Source organism: Brassica napus, chromosome A5 (assembly GCF_020379485.1).
Source record: "Brassica napus cultivar Da-Ae chromosome A5, Da-Ae, whole genome shotgun sequence".
In the NCBI taxonomy this organism is placed as follows: Eukaryota; Viridiplantae; Streptophyta; class Magnoliopsida; order Brassicales; family Brassicaceae; genus Brassica; species Brassica napus.
The window spans coordinates 6,398,506-6,418,415 of record NC_063438.1 but is presented as its reverse complement, the minus strand read 5'-3'; the positions used below and the strand labels follow the sequence as shown (position 1 = coordinate 6,418,415).

General features: G+C 32.8%; 3 protein-coding genes across 3 annotated transcripts; 1 reads left to right on the top strand and 2 right to left on the bottom strand.

Moving 5' to 3' along the window:
* Positions 1-7: 7 nt before the first annotated feature.
* On the top strand, positions 8-4,263 carry LOC125609374 (centromere/kinetochore protein zw10 homolog). Its single transcript, XM_048780757.1, has 14 exons — positions 8-774; positions 1,162-1,299; positions 1,384-1,557; positions 1,677-1,838; positions 1,919-2,149; positions 2,233-2,385; positions 2,473-2,565; positions 2,655-2,750; positions 2,906-3,034; positions 3,115-3,192; positions 3,263-3,421; positions 3,508-3,637; positions 3,739-3,821; positions 3,896-4,263. Exons 1-14 carry the CDS (start codon positions 217-219, stop codon positions 3,974-3,976), a joined length of 2,265 nt encoding a protein of 754 aa, XP_048636714.1. The 5' UTR covers positions 8-216; the 3' UTR covers positions 3,977-4,263.
* Positions 4,264-4,358: 95 nt separating this feature from the next.
* LOC106451283 (protein disulfide-isomerase 2-3) lies at positions 4,359-7,581 on the bottom strand. Its single transcript, XM_013893190.3, has 9 exons — positions 7,334-7,581; positions 7,046-7,204; positions 6,850-6,963; positions 6,132-6,301; positions 5,943-6,042; positions 5,531-5,707; positions 5,297-5,442; positions 4,885-5,031; positions 4,359-4,788 (listed from the first exon to the last, which is right to left on the bottom strand). The coding sequence occupies exons 1-9, from the start codon at positions 7,463-7,465 to the stop codon at positions 4,602-4,604; spliced, it is 1,332 nt and encodes a 443-aa protein (XP_013748644.2). The 5' UTR covers positions 7,466-7,581; the 3' UTR covers positions 4,359-4,601.
* Positions 7,582-15,244: 7,663 nt separating this feature from the next.
* On the bottom strand, positions 15,245-17,102 carry LOC106382524 (cell division cycle 20.2, cofactor of APC complex-like). The gene has a single exon (XM_013822553.3). It carries the CDS (start codon positions 16,712-16,714, stop codon positions 15,386-15,388), a length of 1,329 nt encoding a protein of 442 aa, XP_013678007.2. The 5' UTR covers positions 16,715-17,102; the 3' UTR covers positions 15,245-15,385.
* Positions 17,103-19,910: the final 2,808 nt, after the last annotated feature.

Sequence of the window (19,910 nt, the reverse complement as noted above, 5' to 3'; positions counted from 1 at the left end):
TTCTGATGTAGTTAGTTTAGGACTCCTTCAACTATTTAAGTCGAATCGGATCCGGCCCAGGTTCAGCAAAAGGTTTACCGGTTTGGGCCTACCATTCTATATGATAAGCCCAATATAAATTTCAAACGAAAATAATGGAGTCCAAATAAAGGTCCAGTGTCACCGCGAAGACGATCGGGAAACATCTCATCCTCCTCCGACCACCGTCTCTCCGTCATGCCGGAGATCGACACGTTATTTGATTCTCTCAACGTCCGGGACCTTCTCTCCGGACACGATCTCAACGATCCGACGACTCCATTATCAGCTCCGGACCTCCGTCTCCTCATAAACCGTCTAGAGTCTCATTCCCTCCGGATCAAGTCCAAAGTCCAGTCCTACCTCGTCTCTCACCACTCCGAATTCTCCGAGCTTTTCTCGACTTGCCAAGACGCCGTCTCCAGGACTCGTCTGATCTCCGACGACGTATCCGATGTCGTGCAATTGGTTTCCGACCGTCCGGTTGATGTAGAGATTCGCGAAGTGGTTGATGAGATAAGGGAGAAGACAAAGGAAGTGAGGGTGAAGAGAGAGTCGCTTGGTTTGGTGAGCGCGGTCGTGGGGGTCTGCGAGGCGTTGCGGGAAACGAAGGAAGCTTTGAAAAGTGGAAGGTTTGGGTTCGCTGCGGAGAGGATCAGAGAGATGAAAGTAGTGTTGAGGGTTGGTGAAGAGGAAGAAGGTGAACCTGTTGTGTACGTTTTGCTTAGGAGAGAATGGTCTGATTGTTTTGATGAGGTGAGCCAATGGGTATCATAAAAATCTTATCTTTCTTGTGAGAGGAGAAGCAATGAGTCAATGGGTATCATAAAAATCTTATCTTTCTTGTGAAACGAGAAGCAATGAGCCAATGGGTATCGTAAAAATCTGATCTTTCTTGTGAAACGAGAAGCAATGAGTCAATGTGTATCGTAAAAATATAATCTTTCTTTTGAAACGAGAAGCAATGAGTCAATGGGTATCGTAAAAATCTGATCTTTCTTGTGAAACGAGAAGCAATGAGTCAATGTGTATCGTAAAAATATAATCTTTCTTAGGAGATGAGTTTAAAGTTTTCATTTTTGTTTTCTGAATTGACATAGTTCTGTTGATCTTTTATCTTGCTTACTAAGAATGTGTTTGCAGATTCAAGAGGTGCTTGCAAAGTTGATGGAAACTGCAGTGCGTTTCGAGGTGGACTCGCGTAAGCTCAGGATTAGTTATCAGCTAACCGTTGGTGAGACTAATGGAATCGCTATTAGAACTGTTCTCGAGGCAATGGAGGTATGAATGTGAATACTATTTTTTCTCTATGAATTATTTGTTTTTTGCGCTATTTGTGTGTTTAACTGTTCTGGATTTCTCTAGGTGATTGGAATGTTAGACTATGGACTTGCGAAAGCAGCTGACTCAATCTTCAAGCATGTCATTACCCCACTTGTAACTCATTCATCCACTTTTGTTGCTGTAGAAGATTCATGTAAAACTTCAGGGGAAATAGTCGAAGCGGCATTAAAGCTTGAACAATCCTCAGCTCACAAGGTAAGCTATTTCTATGGAACAATGAAACACCTGCCCATCATCCATCTCATGAGATCAGTGCTTCTTGTATTTTCTGCCCTGGTCCTTATCTTCTAATCCTCTTACCTTCTTGAATGCAGACTGAAGATGTGGACGGAGATGCAATATATTCAGGAGTTCTTACGGTTGTTAAATTCATTTGCAGCTCCTTGTGCTTTGGAAACGTTACGTGGATCCATTCTTTCGGTAGATTGACATGGCCGAGGATATCAGAGCTAATTATTTCTAAATTTCTTTCAAAGGTTCGTTTTAATTAATGCTCTTTGGTGGATAGAAGAGCATTTTCCTCCACTGAACTTTAACTGTATGTTGTTAAAACCAGGTTGTCCCGGAAGATGCTTCTAAATTTCCCGACTTTCAGAAAGTCATTGACCGGACCTCTCAATTTGAAACAGCTCTAAAGGAATTGAGTTTTATTCCACCGTCTGACGCGGAAGGAAGGCTCAGCAAATATGCTGAAAATGTTGAGGTGCATTTTGCATCTAGAAAGAAGATTGAGATTCTAGCAAAAGCAAGAAGTCTGATGTTGCAGTGTAACTTTACGATTCCTCAGGTGAGCTTTGATTATCGTTAACGTATAACTGCATCAACCTTCCTTCTCATGTATTGATCATGATTATGAAATCATTTTCTCAGGGACTTGCTACCAGTTTGAAGTCTGATGGTACGGATGAGTCTTTAGATGGGAATTCGTCAAAACACATCGTTCGCTTACTTTTTTCGTCTGAAATGTGTGTGGTGTCGGAAGCTGCTTCTCAGCTTGTGCACATGGTGCATAAGACTCTCGAGGTAGCTCTTTCGGATTAGTGCTATTCAATATTTTAGAAATTTTCAGACTTGGTTGGGATAATAAACTCTTTTTTTTTTTCCATGCAGGATGTTTGTGTGTCTTCTGCAAGGGTTGCTTCAGAGTTCTACCACGCTGCTCGAGATTCTATACTTCTATATGAAGCTGTTGTTCCCGTCAAGGTCAGTGAAATAATAGTTGAATGAATAATCTTTCACAAATATGCGCAAAGTCTTATCTTTCTTCTTCGTTGCTTTCTCGAAATGTGAAGTTAGGGAAACAACTCAATGGCATCAATCAGGCTGCTGTTCTTCTGCACAGCGATTGTCTATATTTGTTTGAAGAGATACTTGGACTTGCTTTTGAGGTATGGACAGATATGTGTGTTATACAATATAAACTTTCTTTCTTTGATTGAACAACTGACGTCTCTTCTTAAAAACTATTTCATCATTTTTTGTTGACCGCTGTTTTGAACTTTCTCTGATGGGGAAACTGACGTCATCATCATTTTGTTCACAGTATCGAGCTAGCTTCCCTAGTTCCATCAAGGAATATGCAGTATTTGCTGATATAGCCCCAAGATTTAAATTGATGGCGGAAGAAGTTTTACAAAGACAAGTTCAGCTTGTTATTTCAAGTTTGCAGGAGGTAAGTTTCAGGGGAAATTAGTATTATATGAAGTTTAAAGAGCATTGATTCTTCATCTAATATTTTGCGTCTGTCATCAGGCTATAGACAGTGCAGATGGATTTCAAGATACTCATCAAATAAAGCAATTTGAATCTGCAAAATTTAGCGTAGAGCAGGTAATTGCTCAGTCTATAAACATCTGTGTTTGATTTACCTTTTTATCAGGAAGAAGCAATTGTTTTATAGGTTGTCTTTAGTCTAGAGAAAGTGCATCTGATATGGGAGCCAGTCCTACTACCCAAAACTTACAAACAAAGCATGTGCATGGTTTTGGAGTCGGTGTTTCGAAGAATAACCAGAGACATTCTTCTTCTGGACGACATGGCTGCTGATGAAACTTTTCAGGTAACCGTTTCTTCTTGGCTAGTCCCTTGTGCAATGGTTCGTTATAATTGGCTATTAAAACGGTTTTACTTATTCTCACTTCTCAGCTACAAAGACTGATTCATCTCATGTTGGAGAATCTATCTTCTTTACTCGGTTCCTTGAAATCTGCAGACGACACTTCTCGTCCTGTTGATGATCTCATACCATCTTTGCGTAAAACTCGAAAACTAGCAGGCATGTCTTTACTATTTGTTCATTTATTTTCCCCTTGGTATTGGTGGCTCAGTGAATTTTTCGTTCCATGGCTTCTTTTGCTTTGTATTTCTCATTCACAGAACTATTGGATATGCCTCTTAAGTCTATAACTTCAGCTTGGGAAAGTGGCGAATTGTTTAGTTGCAATTATACAAGAACAGAGGTAGTCTTTTTTTTAACTAGTTTTACCTCATGGAGAGATTCTGAAGCTTTTGTAATGATGTGTGTTGCATGCAGGTACAAGATTTCATCAAGGCTATATTTACAGATTCACCGTTGAGAAAAGAATGTTTATGGAGGATAGAAGACGTTAGCTAGTAGCAGGAGGTGATAAAACGAAAACCAGTTATAGACATGAGAAGAAGCAAAATGATCCTTTGTTGTGGAAGTCATGTGAGCTTTTTATCATCAACACTTGTATAAGAATATATATGTAAGAAAAGCTTAGTTGATTTAAGCTTTAGGTTTCAAAAGCGTGTCCAGATTGTTGTACATGATTTTAGATTTGGTCATAATCAGATTTAAGGGAGAAAAGGCTCAACTAATCTTATGGGCAAGTCATGAACAGTGTTCAGCGTTTGAATCAACTTGTGTTACTTGGTTTATTTCAGTTCAATTTTTGTCAAGATCACAGAAACAAATAACTAACTAAAACATTTGGTTTTAGCCTCTAGTTCATGAACTGAAATGAAACTGAAAATATTTGAAGAGTTGGTGTACTTTATTAAGACGAAACCACTAAATCAAAAGTGAAGAGCGATGTAATCTAATGTCACTCCCACCAATGATTCTCTGCCTGATAATGTGTCTATATGTTTGCAAGTTCTACATATGGATTGGTTTTTTGTCTCTTATCTTACTTTCTTTTTGGAAATATAAAGAGCGAAACATTCAGGCGGTTCACAATCCAAAAGTAGAAAAATCAGGTCAAACCTTGGATTCTTCACAGCTCATCCTTGGTTCCTACATTAGCATCATCATCACCTCCCATGAGTTCTTCAAGTGAGAATTCATCTTCCTCCATCACTTCCCCATCTTTACCGTCCCACGCTTTTGTCTCAACGATCTCCGGTGTTCCGTTCATTGGCACGTTTCCTTTTCCACCGGCCCCAGCATCCTTCACAAATTCTCTGATGTAACACAAACAAAGATTACGTGTTATAAGAGTGGAGAAATCAGTTAACTGGATTCTGAACCATAGAGATATCTAGTTAAGCCGAACTTACAAGAGGTGTTGAAGCTCAAATGCGCTTTTAAGAGGAGCATACACTCCTTTCTTCACGTTCATGGCTACCATTGCTGGATAACCGTATCCTCCCACGTTAACTCTCTTCTCCAAATCCGGCTGCGTTACAGCCGCCACCCACACAAAACTGCAACATTTACATGAGATTTTTCATTCTAATTTTAGGAATGTCCTAACACTTCTACGAGAACCCTAAACCTCAAATTTGTGCTAATAATATTGGTTCACTGTCCGGACACTTGTAATAAGATTGTTTGTTGATTCTTTGACGCAACTTTCAGGTAAGACTTTGCTCAGTTTAGGTTCCAAAGAACACTAAAAACATCAATACCGAGGAGGCTCTAAAACAGGGCCATGATGCATCAGGGAGAAAACAGTATTTCTTAGCATACCTGTAAGGATGTCTCTTAAACTTCTCGGCAACGGACAACAACATCTCGAGATACTTGTTCCTTCCTTCAGCTTTGGAGTCGAGAATGTCAGGTAGGAAAGAGACAAAGCAAATAGCAGCGGAACCACACTTCTTTTCCATGACATCCTATACAATCACCATAGAACGAATGTCAATGTTTTGATCTGGAGCAGAGTACCATCTAAAAGAGAAGTAAGTGATGTGAAAACAATACCGGTCCGGTTAGTTCAGTTACTTCAACAGGCCCAGCACTAGCCTCTACAAGTTCTGTAGCAAAAGATTCTATAGCTGACGCAGATCTAGCACCATCATAAGCATATGGGCTGCTCTTGTCTACACCAAATACCATAATTGTAGGGAATCCTTGCACCTTGAATCTGCTCATAATCGACTGCAATGTATAACAATATTGGTTAGAACTCATAGCGGGACCAAATGAATACAGGAGTTTTGATACAGAAAGACATTATGGCAGCTGCTCAGGATATATGCTTCAAAAGCAAATGGAAAATACTAGGAACATGTAAAATTCCCAAGATACCAATAGAATGCTACGATGAAAAGAGTCCATGGAAATTAAATTTGAAAGCCAAAGATATAAGAATGTAAACATTTATAGTGATTACCTGCTCAACATCGCAATTGACATGACCTAATTTCACCTTCCCCTTCAAGTTCTTTGCAGCCCTTTTCCACTCCGGGGCAAGCTTTTTGCAGTGTCCACACCTTTTGGAAGAAAGGAAAAACAAACCATGTTTTACACCAATGAAATTTTCAGGCATGAACAGTGCATTGGGTCAGTAATCACAACTTACCAAGGTGCGAAGAACTCAACGATCCAGAGGTCATTGCTTTTGATGACCAACTCATCAAAATTGCTAGAGTTGAGTTCCACAGATGCACTAGGCTCAGATTTCTTTTCACTAGATCCTCCTCCAGATGGTTTACTTTTTCCTTCCAAACGGTCACTCAGAAGAGCCTTAATCTGAGAAAAACTTAACATAAATCAGCACTTCTAACTGCAGGAAAACGAGTTTGGTAGTGAAATGTTATGTGTAATGCAAATTGAAATGACATCACGGCCACTTTTGGTTCATAAATTTATATTCACTAAATAGCTACAAATGTGAAGATAGTTTGCATCTCAATATGCTGACCCCATTCAGATCATCAACTGCTACGGCTACCCTTTGTATAAATTTTACTTTTTAAATAGGAAAAGGGCAAAGAAAAATAATCAGAGCAGTGTTATACTTTGTTTGACTGACAATCAGTGCGATTCAACTACATAGCTATGCAGTACTTCAAAAATCTCTTTTAGAGTAAAAATTTATTCTACATAATTTTGGCATTCAACTATCAGGATATAATCTGCTCCTAACCAAAAAAAACTAACATGGTAGGTTCACTCTCATCTATTGTAGCAGGAACATCTTATACTATGCACCCAATCATGTCATGTGGCAATAATCTCCTGATAATAGAAACGTATGTGCTTAAGAATCAACAAAGGAGGCAGGCATGTCACAAAACCTGCTTGTAAGCAAAATTAGCAATGGATTTAGCATCTCTAGCTCCTTGGTAATCAACAGGAGGCTTTCCAGGCACAAAGACCTTGATGGTTGGGAACCCTTGAATACCATAATCCTGTTACATTGTAGTAGCAGAGTGAAAAAGTTACAAGCTTTAGATGATAACACTATATATCACAAGACAGCATTCCACAAACCTGAGCAGCAGACTGGTGAGCGTCTGCATCAATAGCTGCAACGGTAGCAACACCTTTCAAAACACTAGCCACTTTCTCCCACGTTGGTGTGAGAGCTTTGCAATGACCACACCACGGTGCAAAGAACTCTACCAACACAACTCCATTTGAATTAAGTACCTGACATGTTTAACAACAAACAATTCTCATTCCGGTTTACCCAAAACAACAAATTGTTAAATCATAAAACTAAACCGGATCTGTAAACCTAGCTCATAATCACGGACTCAATCTTCAAAAAGACGTTACCTTGGATTTGAAGTTAGAAGCAGTGAGCTGAACCACAGGGGACGAAGATCCGTAAAGAGCGTTGGTGAGATTGAGGAATCCGAGTGACAGACACAGAAGCGTGAGCAACGTTAATGGTGATTTGTTCTGCATTGTTGATTTGTTTCTTCCTCCTTTTCTCTTTCGTTCACTTTCTCTCCCGAAACTGTATCCCTTTTCTCGCGATCCTGTGAAGCAGCAGATTTAAGAACACAGGCTCCGTGGAGTTACGTAGCTTAGCCAATCAGAGAGTGACACATCAGCGTAGAGTGCTGCGCAAAGCCTCTGACTGAGAAAGTGGGATTCCATTTTTGTTTAGATTTCGCTTGAGTGAAAAAACAAAATCATCTCTTTAGCTGCAAATGTAATCATCAAATGAAATTAATTAGTAGAATAAAGGTGAATAGAATACGTTCAAAATAAAATTATGCTCATTAAATTCAGTTTTTATCAAAATCGTTTAACAATGCTTTCCTTTGTATTTTTAGGATTTGTTGTGGAATTAATAAAATGTATTTCAGTTTTTTTCCAACAATAGCTATACTATTCCGAAAGTCAATTCGGTGAAAATGAAACAATATAAATAGATAGCTGAATCCGAACACCACGTACAAATTTATCAGCTATTATATTTTTCGATTTTGAAATATGTTGAATATGAGTATTTCATTTCATTCAAACTATGTGGTATAAAAAATTATGTAATTAATTCAGTTACAAAAAAAATTATATAATTAATGGAATAAATTATTTCACATTATTCTATCCAAAATTGACTATCAACCGAATCCAAAGACTCTTTGATCAAAAAAAAAAAAAAACAATAAGTAAAGACTCAAGACAATATATATTCTATACCATAAATGCCCAATGCAGTTACCTATTATGTAACAAAAAAAACTCAACAACAACAAATACAAATAAACTAAACAAATACAAATAAACTCAACAAATCTAACATATACTAAAAGGGTTATACGAGGAGTAGAGAGTGTGTCCACGTAGGACAATTAAATCATCCAATCAGGAGACCTCTTTATGACACATCATGCCCTCATCAATCAATAACAGATTAATAATGTGTCAAAAAAAATTGGAATTACGCAGAGAAGAAACGAGGGTTGTCTTCCCTCTTCGTGCGCCGTTCTATGTCGTTTCCGTTTACTTTTACCTTCTGAAACGGTTTGAGTAAAGAGTTCGTGTTTAATCTCTTTGATTCGTCCATTCACTACTCCGTCTCCCTCTCTCTGTTTTCCCCCTGTTTTCTATTTTGTTGAACCCAAATTGATTGAGAAGATGGGGAGAGGAAAAATAGAGATAAAGAAGATTGAGAATGTGAACAGTCGTCAAGTCACTTTCTCCAAGAGACGTAACAGGTTGATAAAAAAGGCGAACGAGCTTTCGTTTCTCTGTGAGGTCGATGTCATCGTCTTCTCCAACACCGTCAAGGTTTACTATTTCTCCAGCGGAAGGTAAAAAGGATGAGTCTTTTGTTGTTTTGGGTTCATTTGAGATTCGTATAAAGGTTAGTTTTATGAGTTTATGTGTCTAAAGAAACCGATTGAAAACAGAGCAGTGTTGTCTACCATTGATAGGGTTGATGGTGAAGTGTTTGTTCTGGGTTTTGTGTTTAAGGACTCGAGATTGTGTCTGCGTGGATTTGGTTTTGTCTGAGAAATATCTGAGATTAGTAGTAGACTGTAGAGATTGAGGATGAAGAATCAATCTTTAGACGCTTTTGGTGATATGGTTGAAACTAATTAAAGGAGAGTTTTTTGTTTGTTTCAAATGTGTTCATGGAGCACATTCTATCTAGGTATGAATACAACTGCTAAGACTGAACAACAACTTCTACTTTGAATTAAAGGAAAGTTTTTTGTTTGTTTCAAATGTGTTCATGGAGTACATTCTATCTAGGTATGAATACAACTGCTAAGACTGAACAACAACTTCTACTTTGTTCTTCTGAAGATAATGGTGATGTGGTATGTGTATCTATTATCTATAAGCAGTGAACAAAGGGGGATGGAACCAATGAGGAGAGCCAGTTGATGTGGTGACAAAGCCAGGACATGCTGCTCTTTTGATCAAATTATGATACACAACAAATGTAAGATTCTGATAATAACATGTTCTAAATTTTTGTCATCAGGAAGAATGCTTTTCATTACTCCTCACAATGACTTCTCTTGGAAGGAAAACCCTCAAATTATAAGTATTGATATCTGATGCATTCTATTCAGTTGTTTCGTGCAGATTATTACGTCACATGATCAGAGAAACAGCAGCTCACATATGAGAACTGATACATAGAGAAATGTCTCACCAATGGATTTTTGGAGGCTCTCCTTCTGCACATGTTAATCTTGGTAACTGGTTTTATTCCTCATCTCCTGCAATTATATTTGTATGACTGTATTAGATCATATTACTACCAATCTTCTTCCCAAGAATGGCTTTATTGTTGTTCAAGAAATGTTCTTATATGTGCTTCTATTTTATGTCTTCATTTTAGGTTCCAGAAAATTGTTCCTCTTAACGCAAGTAATGTACTTGGAGCTGAAGACAATGGTCCTGCCCAAAACATGACACTCCCTCATAAGGAAAACGCTCAACAGCCTCCCTGGGACAAGCGGTGCTGTCCCCAATGCAGAGATTGATGCTAATTTTCTCTGGATCTTCGAGTCAGAAGAAAGCGACTTTCTTACATAGGGACTTTCCAGCCCCTGAGCATGGAGAATGGATGACCAGGATCCTTTAGTTCTGCCATCGTTTTAGCGTCTATGATCACGTGTTCTTCAGTCATAGACCAAGTGAAGAAATTGTATTGGGAGTTTTAAAGCTGCAAAATAGTTCTAGCAAAGCTTAAAAAAATCTTCGGGTATTGAGGTCCATTTTGATGATCAAACATGTCTAACAATATCAGATACAAATCAGAAAGATGTCTTCACATGCTGTTGCCTATTTTAGAAATGAACCAGTCATAGAATTGGAAATCTAATTATGGTATTGGTTATATTGGATGACTACAATTCGACATGTTTATGTTCAAGCTGTAAAACAGCAATACAAGATTACTTTGTTGTATGAAATGCTTTTTCATATTTAGAGTGAAAGCTATAAGCACAAGTTGTGAAATGTTTTTTTAGATAGCATGTATGTATAGTAGTATAACTCAATTGTAATTTTATTTTCACTATACACTGAAACAGTTTAAATGTAACTTTTTAATGTATCTTACTATTTCTCTCGAATTTTATATAAAATTATTCTTAAAATATTAGAAAAGTTTGGTATCATAAATAGAGCGTGATAGTTCTGTAGGGTGATCATCCGATTCGGAAAACATAAACTTCAATTCAATCACTCTAGCAGACATCAGAGGCCACGCCAATAGTCCAACTACAAAAGCTTATTCTGTTTTCACTACTCTACCGACTGAGCCAAAATCACATTCCATTATATGTATAAAATAAAATTAGTTAAAGAGTATAGCTAACTACAAAAGCTTACAGACAATTTATTAGAATATTATTTTCAGTATCAACTACCCATTCGGTGAGTTAAACTTGACAGTAACAAAAAAAAAATTACAACGTCAGTTTCAAACCAAACTTTACAGTTAGATTAACATATTAACATTCAAAATAATCCTTAGACTAGAGCTTGACCCGCGCGCCTGCGCGTTTATTTTTTATTTTTTATAAATAATTTTTTTATTTGTATTAGTTATAATATATATTTTATAATTTACCCATTCAAATAATTCTTTAATATGACATTTCGAAGAAAAATAATTTTATTTTTTATATTGAGTAATTTTATTTTATCATGTAAACCATCAATTGTATGATCAATATTTTTAGAATATGACATGTATATCCGAACAAATGTATTTTTATTTTTTTTATGGATTAAAATTTTATGATAATATATAATAATTTTTTTGTATATATTATTTATGGATTAAAATTTAAGATAATGTATAGTAAAATTGTTGTATATACTATGTATTATGTATTTTCAAATTATTAAAATAGTTACCGTATAATGTATATATTTAATTATGAAATTTATATATCAAATTAATTATTTCCAAACACACATATATAAAATAATAGAAAAAGACAAAGAATACAAAAACTTAAGTCTATTAATTATTGTTGCCATAATTTTGTAGTTAGAATTTGATTTTGGAAATACATTAATTAAAAAAGAAAAAACAAAGAATCATAAAAGGTAAGTTAATTAATAACTTCAGTGGCATGCGTTGTAAATAAGTTGAAAAATTAAGGGGTGTTTTATTTTTGTACTTCTCTTTTAATAGTATAAACTAGATTTTGACCCGCGCTTTTAAAGCGCGGAATCGATTCTTTTTAAAATTTCATTTAAATTATTAAATATTTGTCTAATCTATATTTTAAAAGATTTTTTATTTGTTTATAGTAAATTTTTATAATATTTTATTTTTTTATTTTTTTAATTATTATTAAAATAAAAATGTTTGTTTGTGTAATAATTAATTAGTTAAAAGATTTTAAAATGGTAAACTCCTACTCAATAAATTTAATCATATTGTGCTGATATATTTGGTAAGGTTATTTATTTATAATTTTAACTTATTAAATAAATATTATATGAAAAATGTAATAGACATTACATTTTTCATTCTACATATTTTTAATTAATGCATAAATTTTAAATTATAATAACATAAATATTTAATAATAGGAAACCGGTGCTGCCTATTTATAATATTGATCGGATTCAAAGCGAGGTGTTAGATATTAGGAGAAACTTGGGGAGAAAATTGTGGGATCTTTTCTTTAAAATCGAATCTCTCTATATTTTAAGATTAGTTTTGGAAAATTCAGTTACCATGTCAAACAATTAAAATATTTTTCTGCGTGTTCCTCAAGTTGGGGGATTTTCTTTTTATTTGATTTGATTCCGTAAATCTCTGAGTAAATGGGATTTAAAACGATTTAATGGACTTAAAAATGATTTAATGGGCTTAAAAACGAAAATGTAAGTAGCAAATTTGTTGGGCTTTTCATTTTCGAAAAACATTTAAAACAATTGAAAAAAACATTGAAAAAAGAAGTGGAATGTTTTGTAATTAATAGAAAAATTCAGGGGCAGATTGATAAGAAGTATTCTGCTTTAATAGTATAGATAGAGTGTCCACGTAGGCAAAAATAATCGGCCAATGAGAAACTATATTTTTGCCATGTCACCTCCTCTATTTATTTATACAAAATGATCCTTTAAATTTTTACTTAAAGAATAATAACCGAAAATATTTTTTAGTGAAATATATTATTTATATAAATATAATTATATTTTTATTTATATAATAGTTTGTAAAGAAATATTTAGTGTAAATAATATCATAATTTTATAAAATACTAAAATAAATTGGGCTGGTTTTCTACTTTCACAAATAAAAATATTATTTGTAAACTTAGAAAATAATATATCAAAAATATTCCTTTTTTAGGATTGAAAATAGAAAATACATCGGAGACAAATTCATCTCTATTATGAAATTCCTCTATTTTCTAGAAAAAAATAGAAGAATACATTGGAGATGGTCTAAAAGTATGATCGACGTAAATGATCGACGTTGAGATGATCTATTCAAATATTCCCTTTTTTATAATGTAATAGTTTAAAAGTATTTTTTTGTTTCACTATATAAATTGTTTTTATATTTCAATGTAACTTTATATTTATTGGATACTGTGTGGTCAATTAAATTATGTAAATTATTGTGTAATTGATTAGATTTATATATTAAATGACAGTTTTCAAAGATAATAACTTTTAAATATTACAGATTTTAAAAATTGATTACATTTTGAAACAAATAGAGTAATCTATAAATCAACTCTATATAGATATGAGTGTTCTCACCTTGAATTTCTCTCATTTTGTGCATTCCTAATTGGAAGGAGATAATCAACATCTAATATTATGTTACTCTCAGTATATTAGAAATGGTCGAACCGTAAACCAATTAAGGATGATGTAAGGAAGACATAAGATGTATTTTCAGTCATCACAAATATAGAATCAATTCATAATAACTTAATTATGCCCAGCGTAGGACAACAGAGAAGAGTTTTCATACCTTCTAATATTAATACATCTCACTATATTAGTGGCTAAATCAGTTTTTCTAGCACAAATACTCACTTCATTTTTGGAGTTTAAACTTTTCTATCTGATGATATTAGTAGTTTGATCCAAAAAAATGGTCGAACTGTACATTGTAATTGGAGAAAGAAAACAAACAAAAATCAACCGAAGAATTTTAATGTATATGAAACAAAAATTAGAAATAGCAATTCTCTGCAATTAAAGAATAAGACAATAAAATTGTAAAAATACAAAATAAAACAAAAAATATACACAGAAAGAAAGATTTAGTAAAATTAAATCATAATATAATTTCCATAATTGATAGTGCTCAGTTACACTAAAAAGTCTAAATTTACAACATACAGATTTTTATTTACATCTTTAAACTTATTATCTAATTAAAATGATTCTAAAAAAGTGTCAGCATGAAGAGTTAGAAAATATACAATAAAATATAATACTTAACGTTAAAAATACATTATCACTGATCTCTAAAAAATCATGTTAGTAGTAATAAAAATGAAATGACAGTACATTTATTAAAACCATAGAACGACACGCAACAAGGTGTTATTAAATATACAAACTACAAATTATATATGCTTAATGCAAACACACATAAAAATGAGACATCATATTCGGATATATTTAATTAGATAATTTTAAATATATTATATTCTTGATAATTTTAAAATTACTTAAAAAGAAACTAAATTATTAAAAATGAATATAAAAATAAAACTAAAGCAATATTTTGTAACGTCAAAATAATAAATGAATAAAAAATATATTATGTTAATAAAATAGATTTTAGATTTTAAAGACTTATAATTCATGTAATATTACAAAATTCAAAATTTGTTTATTATAATTAATATTTTATCATTAGATATAGTAAAATAATATTCAAGATCGATATTCAATTGTCAGTTTTCAACTATTACATGTTAAAAAGTATTATTAAGTACACTTGTTTTTTTTTTTGAAAAGAGAGTTTTATATTTTAAGTAGGTTATTGGGATACTTTTTCGTGAATTTATTCGAGATGAGATTCCGATCTTTTAAACTAAGATAATTTATGTTCTATACATAATTATATTTTTTTTACATAACTCTAAAATCTCGGACTTGATTCTTCATATTTTATTAGTTAATTATGTTACATATAATAGAAACACTTACTTCAAACTAAAAATATATAAAAAAAATTCAATTTAAATATTAGTTATATATAATTTAATATACAAAAATTCACATACAAATAAAAATGGGAAATGTAACAAATTTAAATATATTATCCGCGCGTAGCACGTAGGAAGGATCTAGTACAAATAAACTCAACAAAAGGGCTAGTGAATCCTTTGGGATTCTTTTTATTGACGATTTTGTATATCATGTAGCTTTGAAAAATGAATCTGTGGCATTTCTGAGCTTTCCGCAACAACAACAAATAAAATTTCAAAAGTAGGCTATACTGCATGTTGATAGTTTACCATTCTGCTCTGCCTCCTTTGCCTGTTTTTGGAAACTGTTGCATTGCATCTGGAATCATTTGTAGACGGTAACTTTATGTGATTTGAGGATATGTCATTTGAATTTGTAGTGATTTTTCCTTAGTAGGTTAGCGTGAAATCGTTTCTAGAGAGGCTAGTTCGCCTGGACAACTTTTATCTCTGTATGATTGTCGTTCCTTTTATTCAAAGCACTATATATTTTCCGTACAGTAACCAAAGTTTGATCTCGAACAAATAAGGAAGCGAGGTTAAATGATATGGACAACTGAAACATATGTTTGACTCAACAACTTTCATTAGAAAACTTTACTTGGAAATACAAGAAAGAATAAAAAAAATTGAAGGAGATACCTTGTGGCTTGTTGTTATGACAGTTTCAACGGATACGAGGCACGCGAGAAAATGGCTCATGGGCTGCTGCTTTCTGATCAGGTTTTTTGGCAGTCTCTGGCATTCCAAAAACATCCCAAAACCTCAAACTCTCGTCTCCTGCTGCAGAAGCAACGGTACAGCCATCAGGACTCTGTGTCATATACAGAACTCTTGACGTATGGCCAGTGAGCTCAGCCATTTTCACCAAGGATGGGTACTTCCAAAGTGCAAGGTGGTTGTGAGAAAACCCATGTGAGCTAAGCAACTCTCTATCATTCTTGCTCCACAACAAAGCACACACTTGGGATTCTGTGTCTAGAGAGTTCAAGCAAGCTCCGGTGTGAGTGTTCCAGAACTTGATCGCCCCATCTATTCCACCACCACCAGTTGCAAGCAAATTCGATTGGAAGGGGCACCAAGCAAGAGCTTTCACGGCGGAAGTATGTTCCTCAAGCCTGTGCAGCCATTGCGTGGGAGACGCAGAAGAGCGATCCCATACGTGAACCACATTATCGTTGCCACCACTAGCAAGCTGCATTCCAGAACCTGACCACTTGAGTCCACAAATCTCCCCAGTGTGACCTCTGTAAGTGTCCACAACATGCGACCTGATCCTGACATCGTTGTTGACAATCATCCCGTCCATTCCTCCGGTTGTGAGGATGTGATTGTTCCATGCAAGTGATCCTACTCTAGAGTGGTGGACACCGTTCAAAGTTCTTATCTTGCGGTTGGATGAAGAATCCCAAAGCTGGACTTGAGAGTTGTCGAGGCCAAGTGCAACGTGGGAACCATCAGGTGCCCAGCTTATGCTTGTGATGGGTCCTTGGTCTTCCTCAATGGTCACGAACTCAGATACAGAGCCGGTAGAAGCATCCCAGAGGTAAAGAGTGTGGCCCAAGGCAATAGCTAAGACGTTACGAGAACCCCAGTCAAGCAAGTTGAGGTAGAAGTCGTCAAGCATGTTGGGAGCATCCAAGACTTTGCTACAAGACTGAGGAATGCGTCGTCGGCGAGGCTTTAGAGGTTGTTGTTGTTGGTGGTGAGAGTAATAATGAGAGTGGGGAGGAGGTTGAGGTTTGTTCCTGAAGGCGAGAATACGGGTGCGGTTGAGACCGAGCGTTTCCGCCAAACGCTTCCTGTAAGCCTCTTTGGAGGGTGAGAGCTCCAGCGCTTCTTCTTTTTTGCCGTCTCTTGCTTCGATTAGGGCTTCGGTGAGGGCGTGATGAGCAAAGTCGAAATCCATAGCTGATCTGTTCGGTATGAATCTGTCCAGATTTTCCTTGGGAATCTTCCGACCATGTTCCTTCCAGTTCATCATACCTGCATTCATTATTACAAAACACACAAACACAATACCGATCGACGATAAAAAAAAAACTGATTAACCAAAACCCAAGAAAAGGACAACACAACAGCGACGAACGATAGATAATATACGAAACCGGTGAACAAGTTTTCTAAAAACCTAAAACGAATTTACAAAAGAGATGCAAATATCAAATTCTCTAACAACCCTAAAACGAAATTGGAATAAACGTAATAGTAGTAGCAGGAGAACAGAGCAAGCGGACGAGCAGGAGAGAGAGATGTGAGAAATTATTGTGTGGGACTATTTCTGCTTCCAATTCTATTATTTATAGACAGCGATCGATTTTCTTTCCCGAATCTATATTTCCTTTTTTTCAATTAGGTTCGGGTAAGACCTAATCTATATTTCCTTTTTGTTTTTTATTTATAGACAGACATCGATTAGTTCGGTTATGGTTTTCCTTTTTTAGTCGCATCTTAACTTTGACACGTGTACTGATCTTGTCAACGATTAATGACTTCATAGCCCTTGTATTTCTTTTTTTTTTTTTGTAAACGACCCTTGTATTTCTTTTAGTAAAAGTGATTAATGCTTCATTATAAATACAACTAGGATAAGATCTGCGCCTTGCGCGGGATTAAGTTATTATTTTTATTATATTTTGGAGAATGAAACGATAGTTTGGCTTCATTTGGATTACGGATGTTCAATCCGGATATCGGGTTGGTTTCGGTTCGGTTCGGTTTTTTTCGGTATTTGGTTAGTAAAATACAACTACTATTCTAAATCCATATTTACTTTGACTTTAGTCTTTCACATACTTTTGAAAGATTTCAACTCGACGACTAAATTGATCAGCCAATCTTGTTGTTTTAAATCATTAGTGTTTATATATATATATATATATATATTATTTAGTTTGAATATTTATTAAATAAAAATTCATATGCGTTATATTTTATGATCATTTGTAACTTATTATAACAAAAAAATAATCTATTGATCACAAAATTTTCAGAGTGGGAATATTCAAATTTCTAATAATATATAGACGTTTTGAAAAATTCAAATATAACATATAAGAAAAAATATAAATGTTTTTATTATATATTTAATGTGATTTTTTAATATCTTTCAATAATATAAAATTAAAAAAAAAGAACTAAGATACCAAAATTGTTATCAAATATTTATTATTCATAATAATTAATTTTCATATATACGTTAATCATATTAGGTAATTCCGTAGCTTCTAATTAAGGAAAGTGCAAAAAAAATTTGGTAGATTATTTATCAATTCGATAGTTAGTTTAATACAAAATATAATGTAAGTCAAGATGGACCAACCTATTTTTCTAAGAATAGTATATTTTATATAGTCATTTATTAAATGAGAATTTATAATCATACAGTTCTATGATCATTCATATCATTTTATAACTGAATATTTAAATCATCGATAACAAAATTTTCAATGTGAAATCTTTAATAAGTTTATAATTTATAAATGTTTTTGAAAATTCATTGAAAGTTTTAATATTAAAATATTTATGTAATCTTATGGTATATAGTATAATCTATATATATATATAAAAATATATATGTTTTATTATTAAATGATATTTTTTACTCATATGGTTTTAAAATAATGTGTATCTTCTTATAATATTAAATAAAAATTCATATTAATACAATTTTATGATCATTTGTAACTTATTATGACAAAAAAATAATCTATTGATCACAAAATTTTCAGAGTGGGGATCTTCAAATTTCTAATAATTTATAGACGTTTTGAAAAATTCAAAATATAACATATAAAAAAAATTATAAATGTTTTTATTATATATTTAATGTGATTTTTAATTATATTTTAATAATATAAAATTAAAAAAGAACTAAGATACAAAAATTGTTATCAAATATTTATTATTCATTATAATTAATTTTCACATATACGTTAATCATATTAGGTAATTTCGTAGTTTTTATTAAAGGAAAGTGCAAAACATTTTTTGGTACGTTATTTATCAATTCGATAGTTAGTTTAATAAAAAGTGTAATATAAGTTAAGATGGACCAACCTATTTTTCTAGGAATATTATATTTTGTATAGTTATTTATTAAATAAGAATTTATAATCATACGGTTCTATGTTCATTCATATCGTTTTATAACAAAATATTTAAATCATCGATAACAAAATTTTCAATCTGAAATCTTTAATAAGTTTATAATTTATAAATGTTCTTGAAAATTCATTGAAAGTTTTAATATTAAAATATTTATGTAATCTTATGGTATATAGTGTTTAATATATATATATATATATATATATATATATTTATTTTATTATTAAATAATATTTTTTACTCATATGGTTTTAAAATCATGTGTATCTTCTTATAATAAAAATATTAAACCATTGATCATTAATTTTTAACATAATAATTTTAATAGTTTTAGTCATTTATTGTCGATTTTAAAAATTCAAAATATAACATATACGAAAAAATCTAAATTTTATTTTTATAGCTAATTTGATTGTTTAATTATTTTAATAATATAAAATTAAACAAAAAATGATGGAGGAGATATACATTGTTATCAAATCTTTATTATTAAACTCATTAATTGTCATATATATATTAGTCATTTATGGTAATTCTGTAGGTTTTATTTAAGGAAAAAATATCATATCATATCATTATATCATATAGTTTGACCAATTTATGTATCTAACAACATATAAAAATAGAATGTGGACCTACTTATTTTTCAATTGAATGTAATTGACTACCTAATTGAGTGCCACCTATGCATTGGGGCCTCTTTTAATTAATACAAAATTGAGGTTACATCTTTTCAAATGTTCCTCAATTAATATATAAGGGATTCGTAACATACTAAAATTAATTAGGAAAATTTGCCAAAACAGAAAAAAAAAACACAGCATAGTTATCCATTAGCATCCAAGTAATCTCTTTAGTATAATTTTTTTCATAATCTTAAAACTAACTTTTGATTAATCAAATTAAACCCAAAACACAATTTAAAAGTTTAACTGAATTTAAAAAACTTTAATAAAAGGAAAAAATATTTAAAAAACGTTAAAATTTAAAAGTTTATTTTTTATTAAAAAATTTGATAAAACTAAAAAATTTACAAACGTTTTAATTTTTTTTATAAAAATAAGACGTTCTAAGACATTTTTTAT

What these genes read in the sequence shown, in the direction of transcription:
- LOC106382524 (XM_013822553.3), bottom strand. Translation starts at nt 16,714, where the DNA reads ATGAATGCAGGTATGATGAACTGGAAGGAACATGGTCGGAAGATTCCC.
- LOC125609374 (XM_048780757.1), top strand. Translation starts at nt 217, where the DNA reads ATGCCGGAGATCGACACGTTATTTGATTCTCTCAACGTCCGGGACCTT. An exon ending in AACAATCCTCAGCTCACAAG is followed by an intron (nt 1,558 to 1,676) that starts GTAAGCTATTTC and finishes TCTTGAATGCAG; the next exon opens with ACTGAAGATGTGGACGGAGA. An exon ending in GCAATTATACAAGAACAGAG is followed by an intron (nt 3,822 to 3,895) that starts GTAGTCTTTTTT and finishes TGTTGCATGCAG; the next exon opens with GTACAAGATTTCATCAAGGC.
- LOC106451283 (XM_013893190.3), bottom strand. Translation starts at nt 7,465, where the DNA reads ATGCAGAACAAATCACCATTAACGTTGCTCACGCTTCTGTGTCTGTCA. An exon ending in CTTCTAACTTCAAATCCAAG is followed by an intron (nt 7,205 to 7,333) that starts GTAACGTCTTTT and finishes TAAACATGTCAG; the next exon opens with GTACTTAATTCAAATGGAGT. An exon ending in TTTAAGAGACATCCTTACAG is followed by an intron (nt 5,032 to 5,296) that starts GTATGCTAAGAA and finishes TAAATGTTGCAG; the next exon opens with TTTTGTGTGGGTGGCGGCTG.